Source organism: Empidonax traillii, unplaced genomic scaffold (genome assembly GCF_003031625.1).
Source record: "Empidonax traillii isolate 1590-97213 ecotype Southwest subspecies unplaced genomic scaffold, ASM303162v1 scaffold5:size3517227, whole genome shotgun sequence".
Taxonomy (NCBI): domain Eukaryota; kingdom Metazoa; phylum Chordata; class Aves; order Passeriformes; family Tyrannidae; genus Empidonax; species Empidonax traillii.
Window position 1 is genome coordinate 1,258,077 of NW_020955198.1, and position 22,891 is coordinate 1,280,967.

General features: G+C 50.6%; 1 protein-coding gene across 2 annotated transcripts in view; it reads right to left on the reverse strand.

Moving 5' to 3' along the window:
* TTLL4 (tubulin tyrosine ligase like 4) overlaps positions 1-22,879 on the reverse strand; it is a 26,462-nt gene extending 3,583 nt beyond the window's left edge. Inside the window, exons 1-16 of one of the 2 annotated variants that reach the window (XM_027879202.1) lie at positions 22,740-22,879; positions 14,004-15,278; positions 13,260-13,366; positions 12,765-12,828; positions 10,953-11,077; positions 10,452-10,562; positions 9,854-9,930; positions 9,057-9,251; positions 8,891-8,973; positions 7,754-7,882; positions 7,050-7,172; positions 5,466-5,564; positions 4,783-4,917; positions 3,924-4,061; positions 1,919-2,021; positions 1,154-1,364 (exon numbers count right to left, since the gene is read on the reverse strand). In XM_027879202.1, coding sequence (XP_027735003.1) covers positions 1,154-1,364; positions 1,919-2,021; positions 3,924-4,061; positions 4,783-4,917; positions 5,466-5,564; positions 7,050-7,172; positions 7,754-7,882; positions 8,891-8,973; positions 9,057-9,251; positions 9,854-9,930; positions 10,452-10,562; positions 10,953-11,077; positions 12,765-12,828; positions 13,260-13,366; positions 14,004-15,256 — 2,953 coding nt within the window. In that variant the 5' untranslated portion in view covers positions 15,257-15,278; positions 22,740-22,879. Of the gene's footprint in view, positions 1-1,153; positions 1,365-1,918; positions 2,022-3,923; positions 4,062-4,782; positions 4,918-5,465; positions 5,565-7,049; positions 7,173-7,753; positions 7,883-8,890; positions 8,974-9,056; positions 9,252-9,853; positions 9,931-10,451; positions 10,563-10,952; positions 11,078-12,764; positions 12,829-13,259; positions 13,367-14,003; positions 15,279-22,718 lie in introns of both variants that reach the window. The other variant, XM_027879210.1, reaches the window with a different exon arrangement.
* Positions 22,880-22,891: the final 12 nt, after the last annotated feature.

Here is a 22,891-nt window from a genome sequence, read left to right on the forward strand (position 1 = left end):
TGTGCACCAGCCCAGGCTTTGCACCTTGCTGGCTAGGGTGAGAGGAAGGCTGCATGGAATACAGGGGAACAGGAAGGGAACAGGGGAAGTTGGGTTCTGCTCAGAGGTGAACAGCAATGAGTGGGTCAATCCGTTCACTGTGCTGCTTTGAGGAAGCTGGAGCACTGAACCAGGACCTGGCCTAAGCGGCAAAGTTCAGGGCAGCACTTCAGTGAGAACGATGACAGGATCTTTCTTCCAGCTGACAGGAGAGCATCCAGCAAGGGTATTAGCAAGGCAAAGGATGACACATGCTGACAGCGCAGCTGGAGAGAGCTATGAGGTTTCCATCTCCCTGTGAAAGACTGTTACTGACCCCTTTGATATTTGCTTTAACACCAGTGAAAAGGGACAAAAGCATTTTTCTTTTTTCTTTGCATGACAGCCAGGCTGGGAGCACACATACGGCCCCCACAGTGGAGGGCCAGCTCCTGCAGAAGTCTATCCAACTAGATCAGATGTTCAATGGAGAGCCTTGAGCCACAGTCTCTTTCTTTTTGTCCTCTAACCCTTTATGCTAGACCTCACTGATTCTCTCTCCCATATAGCCTCTACTGTTACCCTGACAGATATAGCCCTGGGTGAGAAGGAATTAGTCCAGTTCAACCTCATTAAAGGATGTTTCTTAGTAAAATACAGACCCGTGTCCTGGAAAGGTGGAAATGTTAGCTAGATTTCTAGCGCTTAGGAAGATTTTCTGTCTGCATGCTGACAGTTCTTCATCAATCAGAAAGCTGCAGGAGACCAGGGAACAGGCCAAATTCTTCCTTCACTTCCCAGATCACCTGTAAGGAGCAAAGCTGGGAACTCCAGCTGTTTCTCCCTCAAAAGATGCCAGAGCTACAGGCTGCTGTAGCTAATCCCAGCCTCTTCATCCCCAAGGCACCTAGAAGCATTATTGCTGCATTTACCAGAACAGTCATCACCTCTTTTCAACTCAGAATAAGCTTTTTGTGATATTTGAGGCAGTCTGGGAGGGTAACACATTTCCTACGGGTTAGTGTGCAGGCAGGCAGCTCCCTCTGAACATGCGTAGCTCAGAAGCCTCCCACGACTGCCAGCAGGCAGCATGCCTGACTCAGGTGGCTGTGCCAGGCTTTAGGAGAGCAGTTACCTTTCTGTCTATTCAAGTAGTATTTGAGCTCCCACTGTGTCACCAGGATGTTGAAGTAACGAGGCTGCTCAAAGAAGCGCAGGTACCGCATAGAGATGTGGCTGGGGAACACCCTCTCGAACTGCCCACGCCGGGAATACTCATCCTCTGTCTCCACCAGGATGCGAACATCATCTGGGGTCAGGATGTCCAAGACAGAAGAATAAAAATCCTGCAGACAAGAGCAAGCCAGGGTCAAGGAGAAGCATGTCTCAAGCAGAGGTCTCCATGTGTCTGAGGTCTTTGGGACACAGGCCACATGGAAACTGAAGGACTCTAGCCTCAGTGATAACATCAACACAGCACAGAACTGAAGAGATCCCCATTTCCGCAGCCCAATCTCTCCTCCACACTGCCAGGAGGCATACAAGGCCACCAGCCCTGCTAAGTTGCATGGGGTCAGCAGGCAAAGGCTATAAGAACTGCACAGAGACATAAGGAGGAATAGGCAGTGCTCAGGTTCTGTTTTGGGGACTGGTGGGCAATGTGCCTCTCAGCACACACTTATTTTTATGTAAAGATGAGTCAGTGAGACCTTGGCTTAGGCAAACCCAATTTATTTCTGATCAGTGATCTTGTAACCCACTGGAGCCCAAGTGTGCCCCACCACTTGGCTGACCTCAGAGAGGGACACAATATGAAGAGGGACCAGGGATAGACCTGTGTGATTGGTGGGGACAGGGGCTTGGAAGGATGGTGCAAGTATCAAAGGAGATTGTTTCATACCTGGTCAGGTATCTTCTGCATCAAGTAATAGGCCTGCTTCATCTTTTCTGCTCTGAAATGCTCAGATACTGGCTTGGACTTCTCCTTCAAAGTATTGTCCAGACTGAGGACACAAGAGAGGTAGTAAAGCATTTAAGCAAACAAGACAAAGCCCTGCTATGGCAGACCTGCTCCCAGCAATTTCTGAGAGAGCAGTGACACTCTCAGAAAGATGCCATGGAGGAGAGAGAACACTTTCTTCAAGGATTTTAGTTCCTCACTAGATCAGTGACGCACCCATAGCCTTGTGAATTAGCACAGGAAGGCTGTGGGCAGGGAAACTGGGAGGACTCTGCCAGCTCCTCGCTAAGGCATTTCAGGGTTCCTTCATACAAAAGGTGAGCCACAACTTCACACTCACATAGGATGCAAGAGGATCAAAGACACACTGTGACATGATTCACAGCACATGAAGTCTGGAGGGATCTCATGTTTATATTCCACTTGGAACACAGCTTCCTAGCTGCAACCACAGGGATGAGGGTACAAGTACTCAGTACTGGTACTGTACAGGGAAGAAGAGGACTCTTAGGTCAAAAACTTTCTCTGGCATCCAAGAACTCTCAAGACCTGAATCCAGCTCCAGCTCCACATGCCATGGGAAATCCCAGCCTTTTGTACTACCTGACCAGCAACCATCTAAAATATTCTAAGCACCAACTAAACCACTCAGGAATGCCAGAGTCCGGGAGATACTTCTTGAAAATCTTTCAACTGAGCTATCAACATAGCTTTATTTGTTCTGCTGCTGCAAAAGTAATTAGTTGTGTGCAGATTCAAACAGGGGGAGCAGAGGCTCAAGGCTGTGCTGCATGGTGCTCAGGGAACATACAGATCTACTGGAATTAGGCCCATACGAAAAAAGACCTTTCATATCCTTCCCATAGCAGGAGATACTATTAAACAAGCTTGCCCCTGGATGCAAGAACTCTGGTAATGCATCATCTGAACCATGTTAAGGATCCGCTTAATCCCCTGCAGGTCCCTCCGAGGACACCTGCCCTTCAGCACTTCCACTGGAAGCCGCAAAGCAGTGTGTGATCAAAGCACCGCAGATGAGCTGGCGAGAGCTCCCTGTCTGGAACAGGCCCATGCTCCTGCTTCCCTCTTCACTGAAGGCACAGGGCACACAGAGGGCAAGAGCCCCATCTTTTGGCATGCCCACACATCACTGCATGCTGGTGCTCGTCCCAGCAAGCTGCTCCTTCAGTGACATATGGTCAGCAGCCGCTCTGCTGCAGGAACAGACTGGTTTCCTCCCAGCCATTGGGTTTGAAACCAGGATAAGCCCTAGCTGTGATGAGGAACAGGGGCCTGAGTGGACACATGCCCAGGAATTAACCTTATGCAAGAATCAGTCATGTTAGCTGCAAGGTTAAGACTGTGCACATCCCTACCCATTGGTCTGCAGCCTCTGACAGCAGCAGTCCTGCCTAAGGAACTAATCAATCCAGCCCTTGCAAATTAAGAGGTGCTCCTCTTGCTCAAAGCAGTGGCATATCAGTTCTGGTAAGTCAGAGGGTATGTGGATCCAGCCCCAGTAAAGCCAACGAGCATCCCCAGCAAAGCTTTCTAAGCTGCAGATGAATGCTGTTTTTGCAGACATGTAGGACTTTCATTCCTGCAATCTGGAGACAGAGGTTTCAAGCAAACTGAGAGGCTGTGAGGCTCAGCGCCATATTAGTTCTGGCAGGGGGAAGGATGAGAGAGCTTGACTAACTGCAGAGCAAGCACAAATTACATTGGCCTCACTTCCAACTATGGACCTGCACAGAGGGCATAAATCCTTCTGCCTTGAAGAGACCACAGAAACCAGATACCCAGGCAATGATGCAAGTTCTTGGACCCATATCTGAAGGACCAGCAAGCATAGGCTCTCATCAGCCCAGCATTTGCTGGGCTCTAAGTAGCCTCCCAGATGAAATTCCTTAAGAAGCCTGCCTCTCTGATAGAGAAGGGGGCTGACCTGCAGGTAGAGCTACTTCTTGTCTCTGGCCTTGAGGCCACGCTGTCCATGCTGGGCAGAACAAAGCCGGCAAGGTTGAGAACGTCCCGAATCATCTGGCCCTTGATGCTCACATCCAGAGGTGAGTTGGAGTGGAGGCTGCAGAGACAAAGCGTAACAGCAGTTTGAGTGATAGAAAGGAGGTGCTGAGCCCCACGGCTCTGAGATCAATCCCTGGGTTATTACCAATCAGAATACAAACACCAGCCTGTCCCTTGCCTCATCACAGCCAGCCACGAGACACTGAGAGAAAAATCCTGACAACAGCTCTTTGAAAGGGGAGTTCCCCATCAGAAATGGTTCATTTTTCCATCTCTTAAGCAAATCCATCCCCAGAGTCCTGTGCAGGACCACGGCTCTGCGTCCAGCTCATGCCCACCCACTCTTGTGGGCAGGAAAGGCCATGCTCAGTAACACTGCAGTTCCCAGTCCTGTCTGCACAGCTGACACTGCCTGGCTGGGTGCTGTCGGCAAGGAAGAAAGGGTGCACGAGGAAGTGGAACTGCTCATCACTTTTGCCCACGCAGAGAAGAAATCTCTGCTATCATCCATTCTGCACATGACACATCCCTCCTTGGCCTTCCTTTTTTAACATATTCTTCCCTGTTTCTAGCTGGAGCATGCCCAACAAAGCTTTCTGAGCTGCAGATGGATGTTGCTTCTCCAGATAGGAAGAACCTTCATTTCAGCAATCTGGAGAAGGAGGCTTCAAAGACCACAGTCTTTTAGCACAGGATACAGGGGACATCACAAGCCAAACTCATTTTGTGTTTAAGGGAAGGCCACTATTCACTCTGCTGCAGCTCAGAATCTGCTTTACCTTGGGGAAATATTGACCTCTAAGATCCAGGGCTTGAGGTTTTCATCCAGCATGATATCAAACCCAAACAGCTCATGGCAGCAATATGGCCGGCGCACGTACATCTTCACAAGGCTGTTCACGTAGGGCTCAGATCTGCAAGCCAAGGAAAAAATGCTTGCTTCCAACAGTCAGACAGCAGAGCTCTGGCTGTTCACAGCACATGCTGATGGTTCTGGAAGCATAATGAAGCCACATGCTGCAGGATCAGGCAGGTGAGAGACTGACCCGGGCCTGTGAGCTGCTACTGCTGCACTGCGTACGAATCCAGCACTGCATTCTGAGCATCCCTACTCTGTCAGGCAGCATGGACTGCTGAACACACGATTTATCCTGCACGAGGGACCATTCTTGTTCAGGCTCCCTGGCAAAGCAGGGGAGTGGGTAGTAAGCTGGGCAGCACCAGGTATACTGCACTCTCCTGGCCTGCAGGCAGGCCCAGGAAACATAAGGTGTATTTACCCACTGCAGCATGAGCATAAGTAACAGGATGAGAGGAAGAATCCAGAGAGAAATACTGAAGCCAACAGTGGTCATACCATTTCAATTAAGAGCAAAGGACCAGGCTGAGAGGGGACTGGAGAGACAGAGGGGTCAGGGTGCACCACACAGCCAGGCACAGAGCAAGGGGTGCCAGGACTCACGCAATGATGGTTTTGATAACGATGTCCTTAATCTTCTCCCAGATGGCCTCACTATTCACTCCCTTCTGGGTCAGGTAATTCCAGAGAGCTTTGAGTGCCCTGGGAGAGAGAAAACAAAGGAGGTAGCTCTGTAGCCCCTTGCTGCTGGGAGAGAAAGCAACAGAGGGGAGCCCTGAAAACGCTCCTCCCTGGCACAGTCATCCTCAAGCCCCTCAGCTGCTGCCCTCCCCAAGCCTGGCCCCTGGTCTTGTAGTCCCAAGCTACTAGGAACATGAATTTGTCCCAGCATGGTACCAAATTAGCACATGAGCAAGATAAGTTGGGCCCAAATCTTCTCTTCCCTCCCCCTCCATGTCCTCAGCAAACCTCCCCTTTCTGCAGGCCTTCCCCTGCAGCACTGCAAAGCAGCTCAGCAGGAATCCAGCAAGATCCTGAAAATGTTTTAGCTAAAACCATTCCACAGAGGCTTTTTTGACATTTTTGAAAAGAATTTTTGAAAAACTGGGGAACATGATGGTATGGAGGAGCACCTCTGCTTTTATAGGAGTTTCCCACACCACTTCGAGTGCTGCAAGCTACCCTGACACTGAGCCAAGGATGCTCAGATATTTCTCAAGTGAGACCATGTGGCTAATGGCCAGGAATCCAAAGGTCACGCTTCCTGCATACAAGATGGAGTGGATTACAGCCACACTCATCTTTAACATGAGAGCAGCCAGCTTTGACTTGCATGGCAGTACAGCAAACCCACATAATCCCACTCCCATGGGATCGTAACTGCTGGGAGGCAGCAAACCCTGTTAAAATTCCCAGTGGAGAAACAGACCACTGCGCAGCAAGTCCAGATCTGAGAAAGCAATCTGACCAGAGCAAACCACCTTCTGCAACTCCCTTTAAAGTGCAGTAGCCCTGCCTGGGCTGCGAATTGAGAACTCTACCCTGCACTATTTTTAAAAGTGTTCAAACACCACCATGGAATTAGAGACAAATGCCCAGGGCTTGCACCCGTTCACCCATGGGACAGCAGGGAATGGGAACTCCTGCAAGACTGCAGCCCTCCTCCCAAAGGCCTAGAAATTACACCACTGTTCCTATTCACACCAAGTAGCACATAAATTAATATTCTGCACCAGGGCTGTCTCCTTCTCTGGCTCCACAGGGAAGTCAAGAGTGAGATGGGCAGAAGCTTCTATCTAGCCAATTTAAGCATCACAATTACTCATTCAATTTTTAACAGCAAAACCAATCAGATTCTGCTTTAACCACATCCCAATGCCCCCACAATAGGGCAAAGAAATGAATGAACACAGATGACTGCAGCATTGGAAGCAGGGAACAGCACAGACAGAGGCAGGATGAACAGCAACCACAGCCCAAGCAGCAGAGAATAAGTCACAAGGCAGGGAGACCATTCAGATTCCACTGAATCTAACTAACTCATGCTAAAATCACTCTGTTCTTTCATTTTCCCCAGTGGGAACAGATGATACAGAAGGCAAGTTCAAGTTTTGGGTAGGAATACTGAAAAAAGTCTGACAAGGGGAAATATAAAGAGTTGCCCAGTGCCCTAAAAGCAGCACCCACCATTTGTGTCCCTGACAAGCAGTCTCATCCGAGTTGGACTTATACTCTGTGTTCTTCTTGTTCACACTGTAGTTGGTTAAGTGCACGAACTTGTTGCTGAGGCTCTCCATTGAGGAGGAGTACCTGGAAGAGGCAATAGGAGCACAAGCAGTCTGAGACTGAACTAGTTGCCCCCTGGTCCATCTCAGACCACTCTCAGCCACCCACCAGCCCTGCTGCCTGGAGTTCTCTGACCCCACAGGCCCAGAGCTCATGGACAAAACATGACACAGCACAAGCAGTGGAATGTAATCCCACCCTCACAGCATGTCCTTAAAAAAAGGCCAGAGCATCGCTGAGCAGAAGCACTGCTGGAACTGCAGTAGCTTGAGGCAATATGGTGAAAACTGGAAAAAAATTCTCAGTTTCTGGTGTGTCAGTTTTTATGCAGAATGAAGCACAGACAGCATGTTTCAAGAACTGCTTTACACTGAGCTGACCTTGCATTGGGAAAGGTGGATGTAGGCAGCACCCCTCTCACATTCCCTTTTTAACACCTGCAGTGACCCTGTGCTTTTCCATTCTGCTTCTTAAGCAAGCAAGATATAGCTTTGAGCATCACTATCTAGGGGATGACTCTCTCCTGCCCCAGTTGAGGCAGGTACCACAGCCACACATGCCTTGGCACCGAGGCAGCCCCAGCACCACTCTCCTGCACAACCTACTTGCAGCTGGCAAAGCGAACCAATCCATCCTTGAACAGGTAGACTCTGAGAGGATCGTAGCAAGTGACGTAAACGTAGATCCTCAGGTCAAACTTCTTCCCGCCAATGAGGTAGGGTTTGTGTAGATACCTGCAGAGGCAAGTAAGTTATGATTTTCATGTGCAGGAACATCACTAACCCCCAACTCAGAGGGCTTGGTGAAACAAGTTATCAGTGTAGAAGCCCTTTTGCACAGCATTTCCAAGTTAATCACATCACGGTCAAAATGAGAGAAAGAGCAGCTCTCCCATGCATGGGGAGTTCCTACAGCACAGGAGCCATGTTCCCTTCTGTTCAGTTCCATTTTGAAAAGATTTTTCCCAGCTCTAAAGCACAGTAGTTTTTCCACACCCACAAGACTGATCACAGTATTCAGGAACGTCTAAGACATGCACAGATGGTTTGGTACAGTGAGTAGAAACAGTTGGATATTTTAATCCAAATCATTTGATTATTCATCCCAGAAATTCATGAGCTCCCATAGGAAAGTTTATCACTTTGCATAGGAAGTGGACAGGGAGAAAAAACAAGCAAACACAGCCTGTCTGCCAAAAACTGCACAGTTTTTCTGCCCTCAAGAATCTTCCCAGAAAGCAGCATCAAACCAAGACAAGATATTCCATTTTTCTGCAGAACAAGAAGGAGATTGACAACTCTGTTAATTCATACTGAGGTTCTTACTGAACCATTCTAACTGGGATAAGAATAAATCTTTGACAACTGCCACCTCTTCCCTGGGACTTCTCACTGTGCTTGTGAGAACTGGATAAAGTTTGTCTCCAAACACACCAAACCACAGAGTAGAAAGCAGTGGGAGCCAGATCACAGCAGAGCCAAAGCTGTTCACCTGCCAGATAGAAGCTCCAGAAAGCTCATGAAGCCAGTTTGTATCCGAAACATGAAATATCTACGCAGAGACAGCAGCACTCTGATAGCTGCAGCTGACAGAGCCAGACTTCCAGCAGCAGGACACCAAGGCTGTCTCCAGAGAAAAAAATCAGATGCTTCTGCTCTGCCACACAGTGGCATCAGCCCAGAACTGGCCAGAGTACAAGGTCCCAGGCTGTGTGTGTCAACCCTGTTTTTTCCTTCACTCACCTCTGTACTAACAGTGGTCTCCTTTTGGGGAGCTGGCTCCATTTGTGGATGACCTGGATACCAATGCCTCTTGCTGATGCTGGCTGCAAAACACAAACAAGAAGGAATCAGATCTTCTCACTGCAGCTACAATGGGATGAAAGGTTGAGCTCTGCTTTACACTCACTGGTTTCACAATCCATTTCTGTCGGCTAGCTCCTTCCTCCCACGCTTTCTTGAGTAATTTGATGTCCTGTGGCAGGATGAAGGACTGAGGGAAGAAGTTAAACTCCTTTTTCCCACAGCGAGCCTGCATCTTCAACAGGTTGCGCCAAAGACGGTCTTTTCTCCCAATTTGAAATGAGCCGGGGAAATGGTTTAGCTGGAAAGGAACAGAGATGCTATGAAATCTCCCTCCTTCCCCAAATCCTTGCCCACCCCTTTTTACTCCCTGGCCATGGCATATGTCCTTTCTGAATCCAGTGCAGGGTAACACTCTTTGTTCCCCTCCCAGGATTGCACCCAAATTGATTCCACCTGAAGCTTTGCAGGGACAAACCACATGGTTTGGATCATCACAGCTCTCCAGAGCAAACATGTACTTGTGATAGATACCAAATCTTTGGTACCTCACAGGCTCCCCAAGACATGAGCCACACCTGATTGTTTTGTGGTCAGAATTAGGTACATCCCCTACACTGCACTGGCAGGAAGAGAACTGCCCCCACACCTCAATTCTGCCAGAAGAGGGACTGCTTTAAGCAGCAGCAACTGAATTTGGCCACAGCCTCAGTCTGTGCAAGAGCCACAGCAGAGAAGCTCACCAAGCTGTGCCCGCCTCTTGGGCTCCTCTCTCAGTTCTGGAACGGACACTGCAGGGACAGCCTGCACAGCAAATACCTGGCTCTGAGGCGAGGGGCACCCAAATTGTTTCCAACACACTCTTCATGCATGTGAAGGAGGTCAGCCCAAAACATCCCCTACCTTTTGGTGCTCCCTGATGGCTCTGAAGCTCGGAGATTTCATGTGGTGGCCCCAGCAACCCAGCCAGTCATTGCTTTCTGTAGGAAAAACAGAAAAGTCCGTGACAAAGTATGCTGCCACCAACACCCTCTCAACCCAGCAGCACAGGCAGAAGCGTGCCAGGGATGCTGCACAGCTATAGCACAGAGCACTCGTACAGGCTACTGCAAGATTCCCAACCCTGAGAACTCTGGCTGTATTCAGAGAGGATGGCTTCTTCAGTACACAGGGACAAGGTGCAGTAGTGCTGGGGCTGGCACCAGATGAGGGCCAGCCTCCCTAGAGTGGCAAGCCAGAGCAAAGCTGCTCCACGTGGCAGCTTCTGACAGCTCAGGTGTAAGTCCTTGTGGTCCATGCCAGGGACAAGCCAAGAGGAGATCAGGCCCTGCCAGGACCTACAGAGCTTGGGTACTGCAGGCCAGACAGGCAGAAATGGGAACCCAGCATCTTGCAGTGCCCAGCTTGTATAGCTTCTGCTCTACTTTTCCCAGCCATTCTGCCTTCTCAGGCCCATGGGCTGGAGGTGAGGGAGGATGCAGTGTAGACTCCCACAGCTTACTTTTGCTAACTCTGAAGTGGGATCTGCAAACAGTTTGCCTCACAATGTTCGGCGTGACTCCGCACATTTTCCATCGCAGCAGCTTCCTCTGCTCCCAAGGCAGCTTTTCCACTAGGAAGGCAAAAAGTTAAGGAACAAAGGAAAACAAACGCAATAGTTGGATTTTCTACAGCTGCAAGGTTCTTATGATTTGTTGCACAGGTACTAGGCCTGAAGAGAAGGGTGCGTAGCCCCCGTTGCAGAACTAGCACGGAGCAGAAGACTCCATAGGTGGGGGAGACCCAGGACACTGGAATTTAGTGGCAGCCTGAGTCATGGTCCAGGCTATGGAAGCAGCATAATTTACTCCAGTCCTCTGGACCTCAGAGCAGTGCTGGGTCTCATCATGGGAGGGGTGAAGGGCAGCTACTCCAGCCAGCTCCCGGCTGTGTGCTGGCACCGCCTGCTTCCTAATAACGGGCTGGCCACTCTCACCCTGCACGGCAACAGACCCTGGCTCACCTGTCTCATCCCGAGTACTGAAGTAGATAGTTGGAGGCACATTGGGGAATAAACTGCAGACAAGAGCTGGTTTGAGCACTTTTTCCTGAGCCTCAGCAGGCTGGGCCAGGCACTTGATGCAATTCCTAGGAAAGATGAAGCAGATGGCAGTTGGCTAAAGGTGAAAAGTATCTCGGGGAGGAAGGGGGAAGCCGGAAGGAGCCTTGATCCTGGTATCAGGAATTTGCACCATCATCGCAATGTGGAACAAGCAATGGGCACTAAGGTCAGTAACCCAGCCTGTAGCGATGAGGGGATGAGTTTGTAATGAATGCACACGCCAAGTAAGCACTGTGAGGTTTGTGTTTTGCTGGGGCAAGGTTTTTACATGACAAACCCTATAACCCATGTTCATGGGAACGTGGGGTGGAGATCGTAATGCATACGATTTAGCTGTTGTAACCTCTTGATTTTGGTGTGTTGCAGGGAAGAGGGCTGAAGTTTTACCCACTGTATGTACACCTTACCACAGTAAGCCCCAACACTGGGAAGGAAGGGTAGAAATTGTAACATATCTCTTAAGGTTGTGATGAAGTGAAAAGTAAAGTTTGCAGTAAATATATATTCAAATATATGCCACTGCAGCCAGTACAAGAAGCCACACCAGAGCAATCACTAAGGAACAAAGAACAGCAAACTAAAAGAAACCACAACACACTGTCCATGCCATCTCACAGGCCACCCCTCGCCTCACTAAAGGGACTGAGCATAGTCTGTGGCAAAGGGATTGTAAACCAGGATGGGGGGAGAAGGGCTGTTTTCCTTAAGTCCTTATATATATTTTTTTTGTCTTTTCAGTATGAGAATCAATAATTAAAAGTTTGTTAATTGGCAAAGGATTGTATCAATTAACATTCTCTGGCACAAAACTGGTTTTGCCCACAGCAAACTGAAGGCAGGATACAAATGCAAAGGCTTCAAGGCCAGTCCGGCACACAGCCTGCACAGGGAAGTGGCCAACATACCTCCCTCCTTGCTGCAAGAGGCATTTGGTCCAAGCCCTGCTGCCCCTATCTGCCCCAGAGGCCACCCAGGCCACCGCTGGGCCAGTTTACATCACCTCTGCAGGACTTTCACAACCACATATGCCCACTCAGAGCCCTGCAGCACCCTGAGGCTCAACATTTGCTCACAGGAAGCCTTGCTTGTCTCCCGTTAGCGATGACATGATAGCAAGCAGCAAGCTGTTGAGCAGACAGCAAAGCCTGAGGCAGCCGTGGTGCAAGACAGGGTCCTGTTGTTGCATGGGCAAGAAAAGGTCACACAAAGGTCTGCCAGGAGTCACAGAGGCAGGGCTCAGATGACCACAGGCTGAGCAATCCTCCCCAGAGAAAGATACTCCCAAAAGTAAAGAAAAACCCAGGCTCCAGGACTTGTTTCTAGGATGCATTGCTGAGACACAAGACCACAAGAAGCTTTTGCAATCTCTGGCCCAGGACGCTTCCAACTCTGCTTCATCTGCCAGGCAATGACACTGCAAGAACACAGTTTAATCCAGTAAACCTAACCCAAGAACTGGCAGTGCTAGAGAAATTAAGACCTGTGTTCTGCTGCAGTGGATGCACACTTAGCACTTTGCAGGCTGCTGCCCCTAGCCAGAGAGGTAGCTCTGGCCTACAGTGCAACAAGGAAACTCACTTTGGCTGGGTAGTATGTTGCTACCTTGTCTCCATTATCCCACAAGCTACACGTTTCCTCTGTCACCAGGGAGGGCAAAGATGGAGAAGTCTGGATAAATATGCCAAGTTCAATGCAGTATTTACAGCTACTAACCTGGATACAAGAGTCATGGAGCCACTGGATGACATGTCAGCCACAGAGGAAGCGTCCGAGTCACCTGAAGGAAGGAACAAATTCAAGTTTTGTCTCCATGAGAACACACACAGAGTTAGGAAGGGAAGAGAGAAAATAAATGCTCCAGGGGACAAAGCCTTCCAGCTGCTTCAAATCCTTGGATTCTGGGTTTTGCCCACTAATTGGTGTTGTAAAAAGCAGGGAAAGGGGCAGAGCTGACAGCCCTACACAGAAAGAAGATGAGTAAGTTCTGCAGCAAGAGAGTGGTGAGCCCTAGGCTGCTCCCCAGAGGAACCCATGCAGGAACCCTTGCCCTCCTTGCTGCTACATCACTTTTGGGCTCAGCACATCCTGAAATGACAGCATGAATGTTAAGACAGGAGGACAGCTGTGCTCACCCTCAGCTCCCAGACAGTTCCCACCCTCCCTACTTTGAGGCATGGAGCAGGCCTTCCCAGCAGAACCAGCACTCACTGTCCTCCTCCTCCTGACTGCAGCTCTCATCCAGGCCATCAGGAAGTTCTTCCTCTGCTTCATCCTGGGGATGGCTTGGCTCCAGCAGCGACTGCTCAGCAGTGGCACTGGGACAAAGGACATCACATGAGAAGGAATGGCACATGTTTCTGGGGCCAAAAAACCTAGAAGCTCATGAGGCAGCATGAGATAATGTAGGCAGGACAGTGAGAGCACTGCGCTCTCCAGTGCAAGCACTCATCCCAAACTAGCAAGATGGAAAGGCCCCAGAGCACTCTGAGAAGAAATATGCTCCAGAGCAGCCAGAAAGCAAGAGGCACAAGGACACCTTCTCCCAGTTGGAGAGCAGGAGCTCCATGTCCTTGCACCAGCTCTGTGTTCCTTTATGAATGCATGTCTCTGACTAGGAAAGTCTGGCTTGACAGTAGGCTTCACTCAACATACTTGCAGAGCCTGCCACTGCAGGCAGGGCCCCATGATTGTGAAAAACAAGCTAGAAATGCCATACATCAGTTCCATGCTGTGGTTGAAGGAGAAGGTGGAAGGGCTTGTGTCAAGCTGGGGGTGGCAGGAAGGCTACCCCCACACCAGGATGCCACAGTTGGGTTTTCCTCAGGGACACAGTCCATGGTAATCCTTACAGCCACCCCTGTACTGCCCACAGTGCATCCTCTCCCAAAACACACAGACACAATGGCCAGCCCAGCCCAGCCCAGCCTCCCTCGTCCTCCTGCCTCTACTTACTCAAGCTTTCCTGGGACCACAGCCTGGACCCATTTCTTCTCTTTTTCCAGTTGAATGGTGGACATCTGTTTTGTCACTTCAGAGACAGCAGCGAGGTGCAGAGGCTCAGCTCTCACCACCTGATTCCCCGTGCGCGGGCTGCGTGTGCCCACGAGCTGGCAGTTGGAGCTGCCATCGGGAGCGCCAGCGCATGAGGCCAAGGGGCAGACGCTGACACGCTTAGGGTAGGCAATGGCACCATTGGTGCCCCTAAGGCTCAAGTTACTGTTAAGGCGATGGCTCCCCAGCTCCAAGTTCAGAGGAGCAATGGTTTCTTTCAGAGTGAGCTGCGCTCCGACGTGCTGCCTCCTCTTGCTGTCCCAGTTGGAGAGGCTGCCCACCTTTGTAAGGCCAGAACTTTTGACTTGGCACCCAAAACTGTTGCGTGTGGCAGCCTGACTGGCTAGCTGCTGCACAGCCTTCAGGAGATTCTTCTCCGGTTCCTTCTCTTTTGAACTGTGAACTCCCTTCTGAGTGTCCTGCCACGAGCACTGGCCCTTCCTGAGGACAGCACTGCTTGGCACAGGGGGCAGGGAGGGAACCACGGTTTTCTTCAACACAAGGTCGCTGTTCGTCACTGCTCCATTGATCAGGCTGCTAGAGAAGCTATCTCCATTGCCCCCAGAGTGGGGCCATGAGGCAGCAAGAGAATTGTGGGGTTTTTCCATCTTTCTCATCTCCAGTGATTGCAGAAAAGGCACTTTAGCACTGCTTGGCCGTAGGAAGGAGTTGTTATTGAGCACTGGTCTATAGGAGCTGGCAGCCTGCTGACCTGAGCCGAGGGCAGAGCCTTTGACCCCAGTCCCAGACTGCTCCTCTGCCAGCACAGGAAGCAGGCGGGCTTCCATCAGCAAGGAAGACATCGCCCTTCCCGTGGCAGAGGCAGTGCCAGGAGGGCTTTGGAGGGTGTCTTCAGTGGGGTGTGCGTGGCATAGTGACGGTGAGCACAAGAAGCAGGATTGCTGCAGAGGGATCCCTGAGGGCAGCAGGATTCGATCCTGGAAAGCACTCACATACCTCTTCTCTAAATTCCAGGCGGGTTTTGCCTGCTGCTGAGCGAAGCGCCAGGCCCAGCACGGCTGAGGTCTCCCAGCCAGAAGGGTGCCTGACTCGGGCCCAACACTCCTCTGCTGTTTGGGGCCCAGATTAGCATGGTCTGGTCCTGAAGTGGCCATGTAGAGCCATAGCACGTGAGGCACAAGCGAGTCAATCATCTACAGCAGCATCTTTGCTGGCCTGAAACAAGAGAACAGCATGAAAGGCACTGTTACCCTGTCAGGGCACAGCACTCAGCCCAGTGCACCATGAGGAGAGCAGGGTGAGCTGCTTTTCCTGCAGGATGAAAACCACATCTCCATCTGCTGAGCTCCCCAGGAGTCTCCCCAGACAAGTCAAAGAAGAGCTAGCATCTCACATGAAATCAGAGGATGCAAAGGAAAATGCAGAGAGGGACATCTGCAGGAAAGCTTGTACCCTGCAAACATGCAGGGGTGCCTGACTGCCAGCCAGGGCCATGGGGCAGCAGCGCAGTCTACAAGGAGAGGCTGCCTGCCTTGGACCCACACAGCTGCTGGAGCCCACTCTTATAGGTCTGTGTCTCCAGTCTGCACCATGTGCTCCACTGTCAGCTCTCCCCACTCCACCACAAGCACCAAAATGTCTGATTTTTTTTTTCTCCCCATTCCTTAAAGCTTCAGTTTCCAAGGTTACACAGCTAGGTGAGAACCTCAGCCCTGCTTTTAAAAGGAACATTTTTCACCTTTGTAACACCAGAGAAAGGCTCGGTGAAGTCTGAGGGCATCCTAAAGAGCGTGGTGATGAGAAGGCAGCAAGGAGCAAATGCAGGGCTGTTCTAACATCAACACCTCGGTTTCCAGCAGAGACTGGCAGTGCTGTGCACTCATGTTCCTCCCCATTGCAGTCCTACAGAAAAATCTCCTGCAAGGAACAACTGGCAGACTACAGAGTTGCAGACTTAAGTGTCCTGAATCCTCCTAGAATGAACTATTGCACCACACCCGCAACATCCTCTTGCCTGGGGAGAAAGGAAAGAGAAAACAAACCATGAGCCAGTTATTTGTCTTGCTTTAACACATGCCTGGAGGGCCCCTGGATACAGCTGTGATAGGAATTTGTATTCCGAGCAGGCTGGCTGGCTCTTCCACCTTCCAGCTCTCACATGCTTGCATGTTTGTTTGTTTTTTTTTTTTTTTTTAAAAAGTATAAAAAGAAAGGTAAGCAGAGCATCAATCATCATCCTCTTGGTTTTCTTGCAATACACATACACACTCCTGTCTCGCCTGAAAGTCAAGCCTCAGATGCAGCGGTTAAACTGTAGCTTGGAGACCCTGAGGTTGCTCTGTACCACCGTGATAGCAGCTCTCACCACCACAGGGCTGGGTCAGACAGACCTACACTTGCCTGTCAATCAGCCTCAGTCTACAGCACACACCAGGTCAGCAGCATCTCAGATAGAGGCTGTACAAGATGGAACATTCCCTGCAGGACCCCACAGGAGCTACACATTCTCAAGGAGAGATGCTACCCTGCCAAGCTCTGCAAGGAAGGTGCCAGGGCCACTCCGTACCCACAGGGCTGCACTGCTTGTTAGCACTTGCAAAGTCAAGCTGTGAACTCCTGATGAAGACAGGACATCTGCATCCATATAGGAGCTGCAGCCCAGAGGGACTCGAAGCCCCAAGGGGTAGGGAATCCCACAACTGAGATGTACCACACTATTCGACTGCTACCCAATCTGCCCCCGGCAGCAAACCTGGCTGTGTTGTGACATTCACAGCGATTAGCACAGAGAGAAGAAGTTGTGGCTCAGATGCCGCCACCTGCCCAGCTCAAGTTTCCCCCAGCAACCAAGGGAGCAAAGCTCAGCTTCCACAGGCTACCCCCTCAGATGCACCCAGGTCGAAAGCGCACTCAAACCACAAATGGACTCTAGCACACCAGTGAACTAGGTGTGAAAGAGCAAATTAAAATTCAAGCAGGAGAATGAAAGTGTTCCCGGTGTCCCTGCCTAGTGGGGATTGTCACTGTGGCATCACAACATGCCCTGCCAGCTTGGCCACCACCTGTGCTCTCACCCGGCTGTGAATGACCTTGCAAAACCAGCTCATGGTGAAAGCCATCTGTGCCTCATCTCCACCCGGCTTTACAGCTATCAGTGGATCATCCCGCTGTAAAAATAAAAAGTGATGGGGCTAATGAAGCTGTAAAAAGGGATGTGAATCTTACGGCCAGCTTACACACAGGTGTGAAAATGCCAGAAACCCTGTGTGACCCCGATCTGGAGTAAGTGCCAACAGTGGCACAGATGTGACCAGCACAGATACGAGAGTACTGCTGTCAGCTGCAGCTGCCGGGGTGGAAATGTGGCCGTGGCATGGCCTCAAATGCCCCTGCCTGGAGCCAAGCCTCACAGCAGCACAGGGAGAACATTCTGAACTTGTCTCTCTATGGGGCAGTTTTGCCATGGAGTTGCTGGGTCAACACAGGGCAGGAGTGCGCTGGAAGCTGTGGCTGCATAAGGAAGTGTGGTGGTTTTAATCTAGGCCTTCCCTGGTTACCAGTTTGTAACCAAAGAAGGGGCAGTGTTCCCAGTATTCCATACGATTTTTACGTAAATCGAGGTATAAATAAGAAGAGAGGCCTTCGCTCCTCTTCTCTTCCGCCGAAGTTCGGGAACAGTGGATCCCTACATTGGTCTCGCTTATCTAAGGCTGAGGCCTGCAGCATCCACTGGCCTGCCACGTGGAAGCTTGGAGAGTGCTGGCTTTGTCTGCCAATCCTGCTTTCTAAGGGACATGGTGAAATTTGTTTTACTAGTTATTTTACTAGTTCTCGGGTTTGATTGCACATATCTATTCAATGTCCCTTTTTGTTTCCTTTTGTCCCTTTTTCCCCTTTCCCTATCCCTTCGGAGAGTGTTTGGATTCCCGTTTACTGTATACATAGCATCTTAACTGTAATATACATAAAATATATTTTTTATATAACTAACTTGGTTTTTGAGTTCTTCAATTTACATAGTTTTTTTCCTTTACCCTGGGAGAAGTAGAAAAGGGAGAAGAGAGGGGTTGCTACTGGGAGGTTGGACATTTGGCAGGGAGTCAAGTCTGAACCATCACAGGAAGGGAAGCAGCAGAGCCTTTAGTAAAGCTTCCAGGTGAGGATAGCGCCAGCCAACAGCAAGTAACCACCATTTCCCCATGGAGACACAGCAGCTCTGAGACAGGGGCAGGAATGATGAAAGGAAGATGCACCCACATGGAGCAGGTCAGGATGCATCCAGACTGGCAGAACCAGCCCATGCTGTCTTTCCCCCTCCGCACCATGTCCTTCCCCGCATCCACCCTTCTGTCCCACCTGCATGCCAACACAGCCACCCCTGATGTCCCCCTGCAAACCACCTCCCATGCTCATCGCAAGGACAGCTCAACAAAGCAGCTACTGAGCATTCAGGAGAACTGGTAGAGATGGAGGCACCTTCACATGCCAGGCTATGGCCACAACAGGGCAGCAGATGCCATGTCTCTGTGGCTCTGGGCAGGAAAAACGCCATCTCCCTCAGGGTAAATCCCTGCTGGCTACCAGTCAGGGAAGTTTCCCCTTTATATTTAACTCAAGTCAGAGTTTTGGAATGGAAGGTCACAGCTTGATGCAATCTCTAGTTTTGCCAATCCAACCCTATGGCAAAGGAGCTGGAGTCCATTCTGCAGCTCACAACAGCAGTAAAACTACACTTTGGAATTTTATTGTAGAAACATGAGCTGGGAAAAGCCCAGGATGAACTGGCCAGGTTGGAATTCAAACCCAACCAAGTAATTAATGGATTTTGGCTTGGACTTACTGACCCACAATACAGAGGCCAAAGTTGTCACTGTTGGAGTGATCGTACAGCTGCACTTGCTTACAACTATTTTGCTAGCACCTTTTATTGCTGCACAGCCTGCTCAGAGGCTTCAGGGCGTCAGCTGGAGCACTGCACAGCCTGTTCGACTGTCACATCACAGGCACACTGGGCCACCACACGCCCTGGCCTCTGTGTACTCCACCTTATGTCAGTGAAAATCATTTCTTCCAGCATGAGCCCTACTGTGGCATGTGCTCCCCTAATGGCAGTGTGGCAGCTCTCTGGAGTCCCACTGCTCACAGGAAAGGACAAGATCATAAGAGCCTGTGTGTCACAGTAGTTTGGCTGGGGAGGTTATTTTAAACGCAGCTTGGTGACATGCTTAAAATAACAAGAGCTTGCAAATGTATGCACTGCTAGCTGACCTGATAACGTGCTGTCAGCCTCACACAGCCCAAAGTCACAAGGAGGGGAGGTTAGACAACTGTGCTTGCTATTGTTTTCTATGCCATTGCAGGGTGCAATTTTTGTTCTTTATGATTAAAAGGGATAACATCTTTTTCTAAATGAGATCTGAGTTCACACCAAGTTCCTCACTCAAAGCTCTGGGGCTTCTGATTAAAGCTTGAACAAGCAAGTTAACAACAACACAAAACAGGTTTTAAAATGAATATATTTCAAAATAAGAGTTTGTACCCCTCCAAAAAATTATAAAACTTTGAACAAGATCAACATCATTGATCTGAAACCAACTGATTGAGTGCCTAAAGCTGCTCCAACACCTGGTAGCTGGATACAAATTTGTGTTTCAACAGCACAGAAACAGCCCCCCCACAGTCTCAGCTCCAAGAAACAAACTGCCTCAAGTGCAGCCACACACTGACACAAAGCAATGCCCGAGTTCACCCACAAGTTCAAGCTGAAGAGCAGAGAGTTCTGCTGGCCACAAGAAGTCATCCATGAGGACAAAACATCTCAGAGACAGCTCGGCCAACATAAAAATGCCACTGGCACAGGGACCGAGAGTCATGCTGCTTTGCCTCACAGTTAAGCACTGTTGTTCTCTCTCAGCTCCGATATCATCCTGCAGAACCATGTTTTGGGTGCAAAATGAGAGGATGACAGACAATTTGTCTCCTAATCAAGATGACAAGATTTTGCTTGGCCACTCAGGTCTAAAGATACCAGTGAGAAGCCACCCACTATGGGGATGCATCAGCAAATTCCACCTGCATTCTAGGATTACATCTGTGTCCAGCTTTGTGCTGGGGATAGTAATTTCCATTCAACAGCTGCAGTGCTGAACTCCACTCCACACTGAACAAAGGAGATATGAGAAGTGTATGGCTGCACAAAACGAGCCTTTACCTAAGCAGAATGCTGGCCCTGCAAGAGAAGCAGAACAGCTCCAGTGTTCGCTCCCATTCCCGAGGTAGAGACAGACCTCCTTAGGGGCAGCAAAGCGCTGGACCAAGCCGTGGGAGAGCTGGAATTCAGCCACGACCTCACCCTCTGCTGCAGCAAATGCCTCCCTCTATGTACACACAGGCTGGGCTGGGGACTGAGGGCTCGTCTTTGAGTTCACAAGGGACTTTCCCACAACCCTCAGGGCACTGGAGCACAACTCCAGATGATGTGCAGAATTCCATATTTAGGAAGACAATCCAAGGTTGCAGCTTTGCCATGGAGACAGTGCACCAGGGATATCTAAAATAAAGGGTTGCCTCAGTCCTCACACTGGGAGGGCCGTCCTGGCTGTGACCAGACAGTTTGGGGGCCATACCAAAGGGCGAAAGGTGCAGGGTGTGGAATCCCCCAAGGATATCTACTTTCCTCCCTGGCAAATTCCCCAGGCCCTAAAGTGGATACACTACACAGTGACAGTGGATCATGCAGCTCTGTTTCTCCAGCAGTGAAGCTGGGAAGTGCCTGCCCTTGCTCCCATTTGTACTTTCTCATCGTATGGACTATGGGAGCCGTTGTGCCGCACTGTAAAACAAGAGTAGGGAAGCAAGTCTGGGTTAAAAGCAACAAGCTAAACCATGGGGTGTTTAACAGCATTTCACCAAGGAGCCCCTTGGTGAAAAGGGGCTAAAGCCCCTTCCCAAAGATCCAAACTGAAGGGACAGCAATTGATCTTCATGATGGGAGAAAAAGTACAGGAGAATTACACAGCAAGACCTGTGAAGACTTTGGCCACCAGTGCAGGAACTGACATGTGGTCAGCACAGCTCCATCTGGTCTTAGGCAGTCTGGCCTTTAGCAGAGAAATAGAAGTGGAAGATTTGGAGTGAGTGGAACAAGTATAAAATATCAACACGCAGCAATGAGACGAGAACTACCCAGTTAGTTCAAAACACATAAATTCTTTGTCCATCTTCTGCTCTTGATACTTTTTACTGAAACATATCTACAAGCAGAAAAAAAGGTTCCCAGTTTTGTCTTTCAATATGTGCTGAGGACACTTCCAAGTCCATGACAGGGGTGAGAAAAATTCCTCTGGAGGCATGGTAAAAACCTCACTCCATACAGCAATCTCTCAGAGCTCAGGAATGGAGAAGAAGAAGAGATTCAAGTTGAGAAGAAGCTGCCAAATACTCCCAGGCTGGATGCCCGGGACGAACCCAGAAAATGCCAAGGAGTGGCGCCCAGTCAGGGTAGCACAGCAGCCAAAGTGTACGTCCTGTGCCCGTGACATGACATCACGCAGGCACCATTATCTGGGGACAGTGACATTTGTCCCCTCAGCTCCTCCTTGAAATGTGATCCTTGCTGTTCTGAGAAGAAGAACCCCAGGCATGAGTGAGGAGCAGGAGGGGCCAATCTGTCATCAACAAACTTCACCTAACACAAAAGTTAATGACTGCAGCAAGGCAAGAAGGGAGTGCTACTATCTGCTGGGTACAAACTCTAAGAATCAAGGAAAACTTATTAGATAAAACTGTAGTCAGACCAACAATTCATTGTTAATTCTCCCAAACTGCTCAGAAGCCACTAGGTGTCACCTGCCTGTTCAGTGAGGAACACACCACAATGAGCAAGAGAAGCAGCATCTCAGGGAGTCACGGAGGCAGGGTTTTGATGTGGAGCTGTGGTGCTGAACTCTGCCTCCCATGAGCTCCCCACAGCCCAGCTGGGCAGGGTGACAGGAGGCTGGAACAGTGCTACAGGGCTTCACACACCTGTGCCCCTCATTCTCAGCCCAGACCCTGGAGGCATTCATGAAACACTCAAGGCTTGTTTCAACTCAGTTTTGCCTTTCACCTTTCAGACTCATCGGCTTCTTTTTACAACACGAGAGCTGTCAAGCCAAGATCCCAACGGAAGGATGAACAGCAAGGCTGCCCCAGTGCTCCATGCGGCCTGGTCAATCCCAGCTCCAGCCTCACAGCTGCTCAAAGTGCCGTTGGAGAGGTTTCCTAGGGTTGTGGCTGGCTGGGGAGCCAGGTCTACTCACTCCCTGCCACTCGCCTGGAGAATACGCCCTATGTCTCATTTCTTCAAGTGAAAGTCTTAGAGGCCAAAGGTGCTACCAGGATGCTCTGTACTGCTCCAGGACGGCCTGCCAGGCCGCCAGCCCCAGCATTTCTCGCTACAGAGCGCTCCCGAGTGGGGCCTGGAACAGGGCCACGGCGAGCCCCGTGAGGAGGCCGGGGGGGGAGCACGGTGCCTCCTCGGGGCCGGGCACGGTGGTGGGGCAGGAGGGGCCGGGGGAGGCAGCGGGGGGGCCAAAGGTCGTATGGCCCGGTGGGAGGACCCAGGGGGTGGCACTCAGGGAGACGCGCATGCCCCGGGGAGGAGGGCCCCGGTGCCGAGGGCCCCGCCATACTCACCGCCCGCCGGACCCGCCGCCGCCGTTACCATGGGGAGCCGGCGGGCCCACGTGACTACACCTCCCGGCAGCCCCCGCGCCGCGGGCTGCACCGCCCCCTGGCGGTGCGGCGGAGCGAGCCCCGGGGCACCGAGAGCCGTCGGGAAAGGGGCG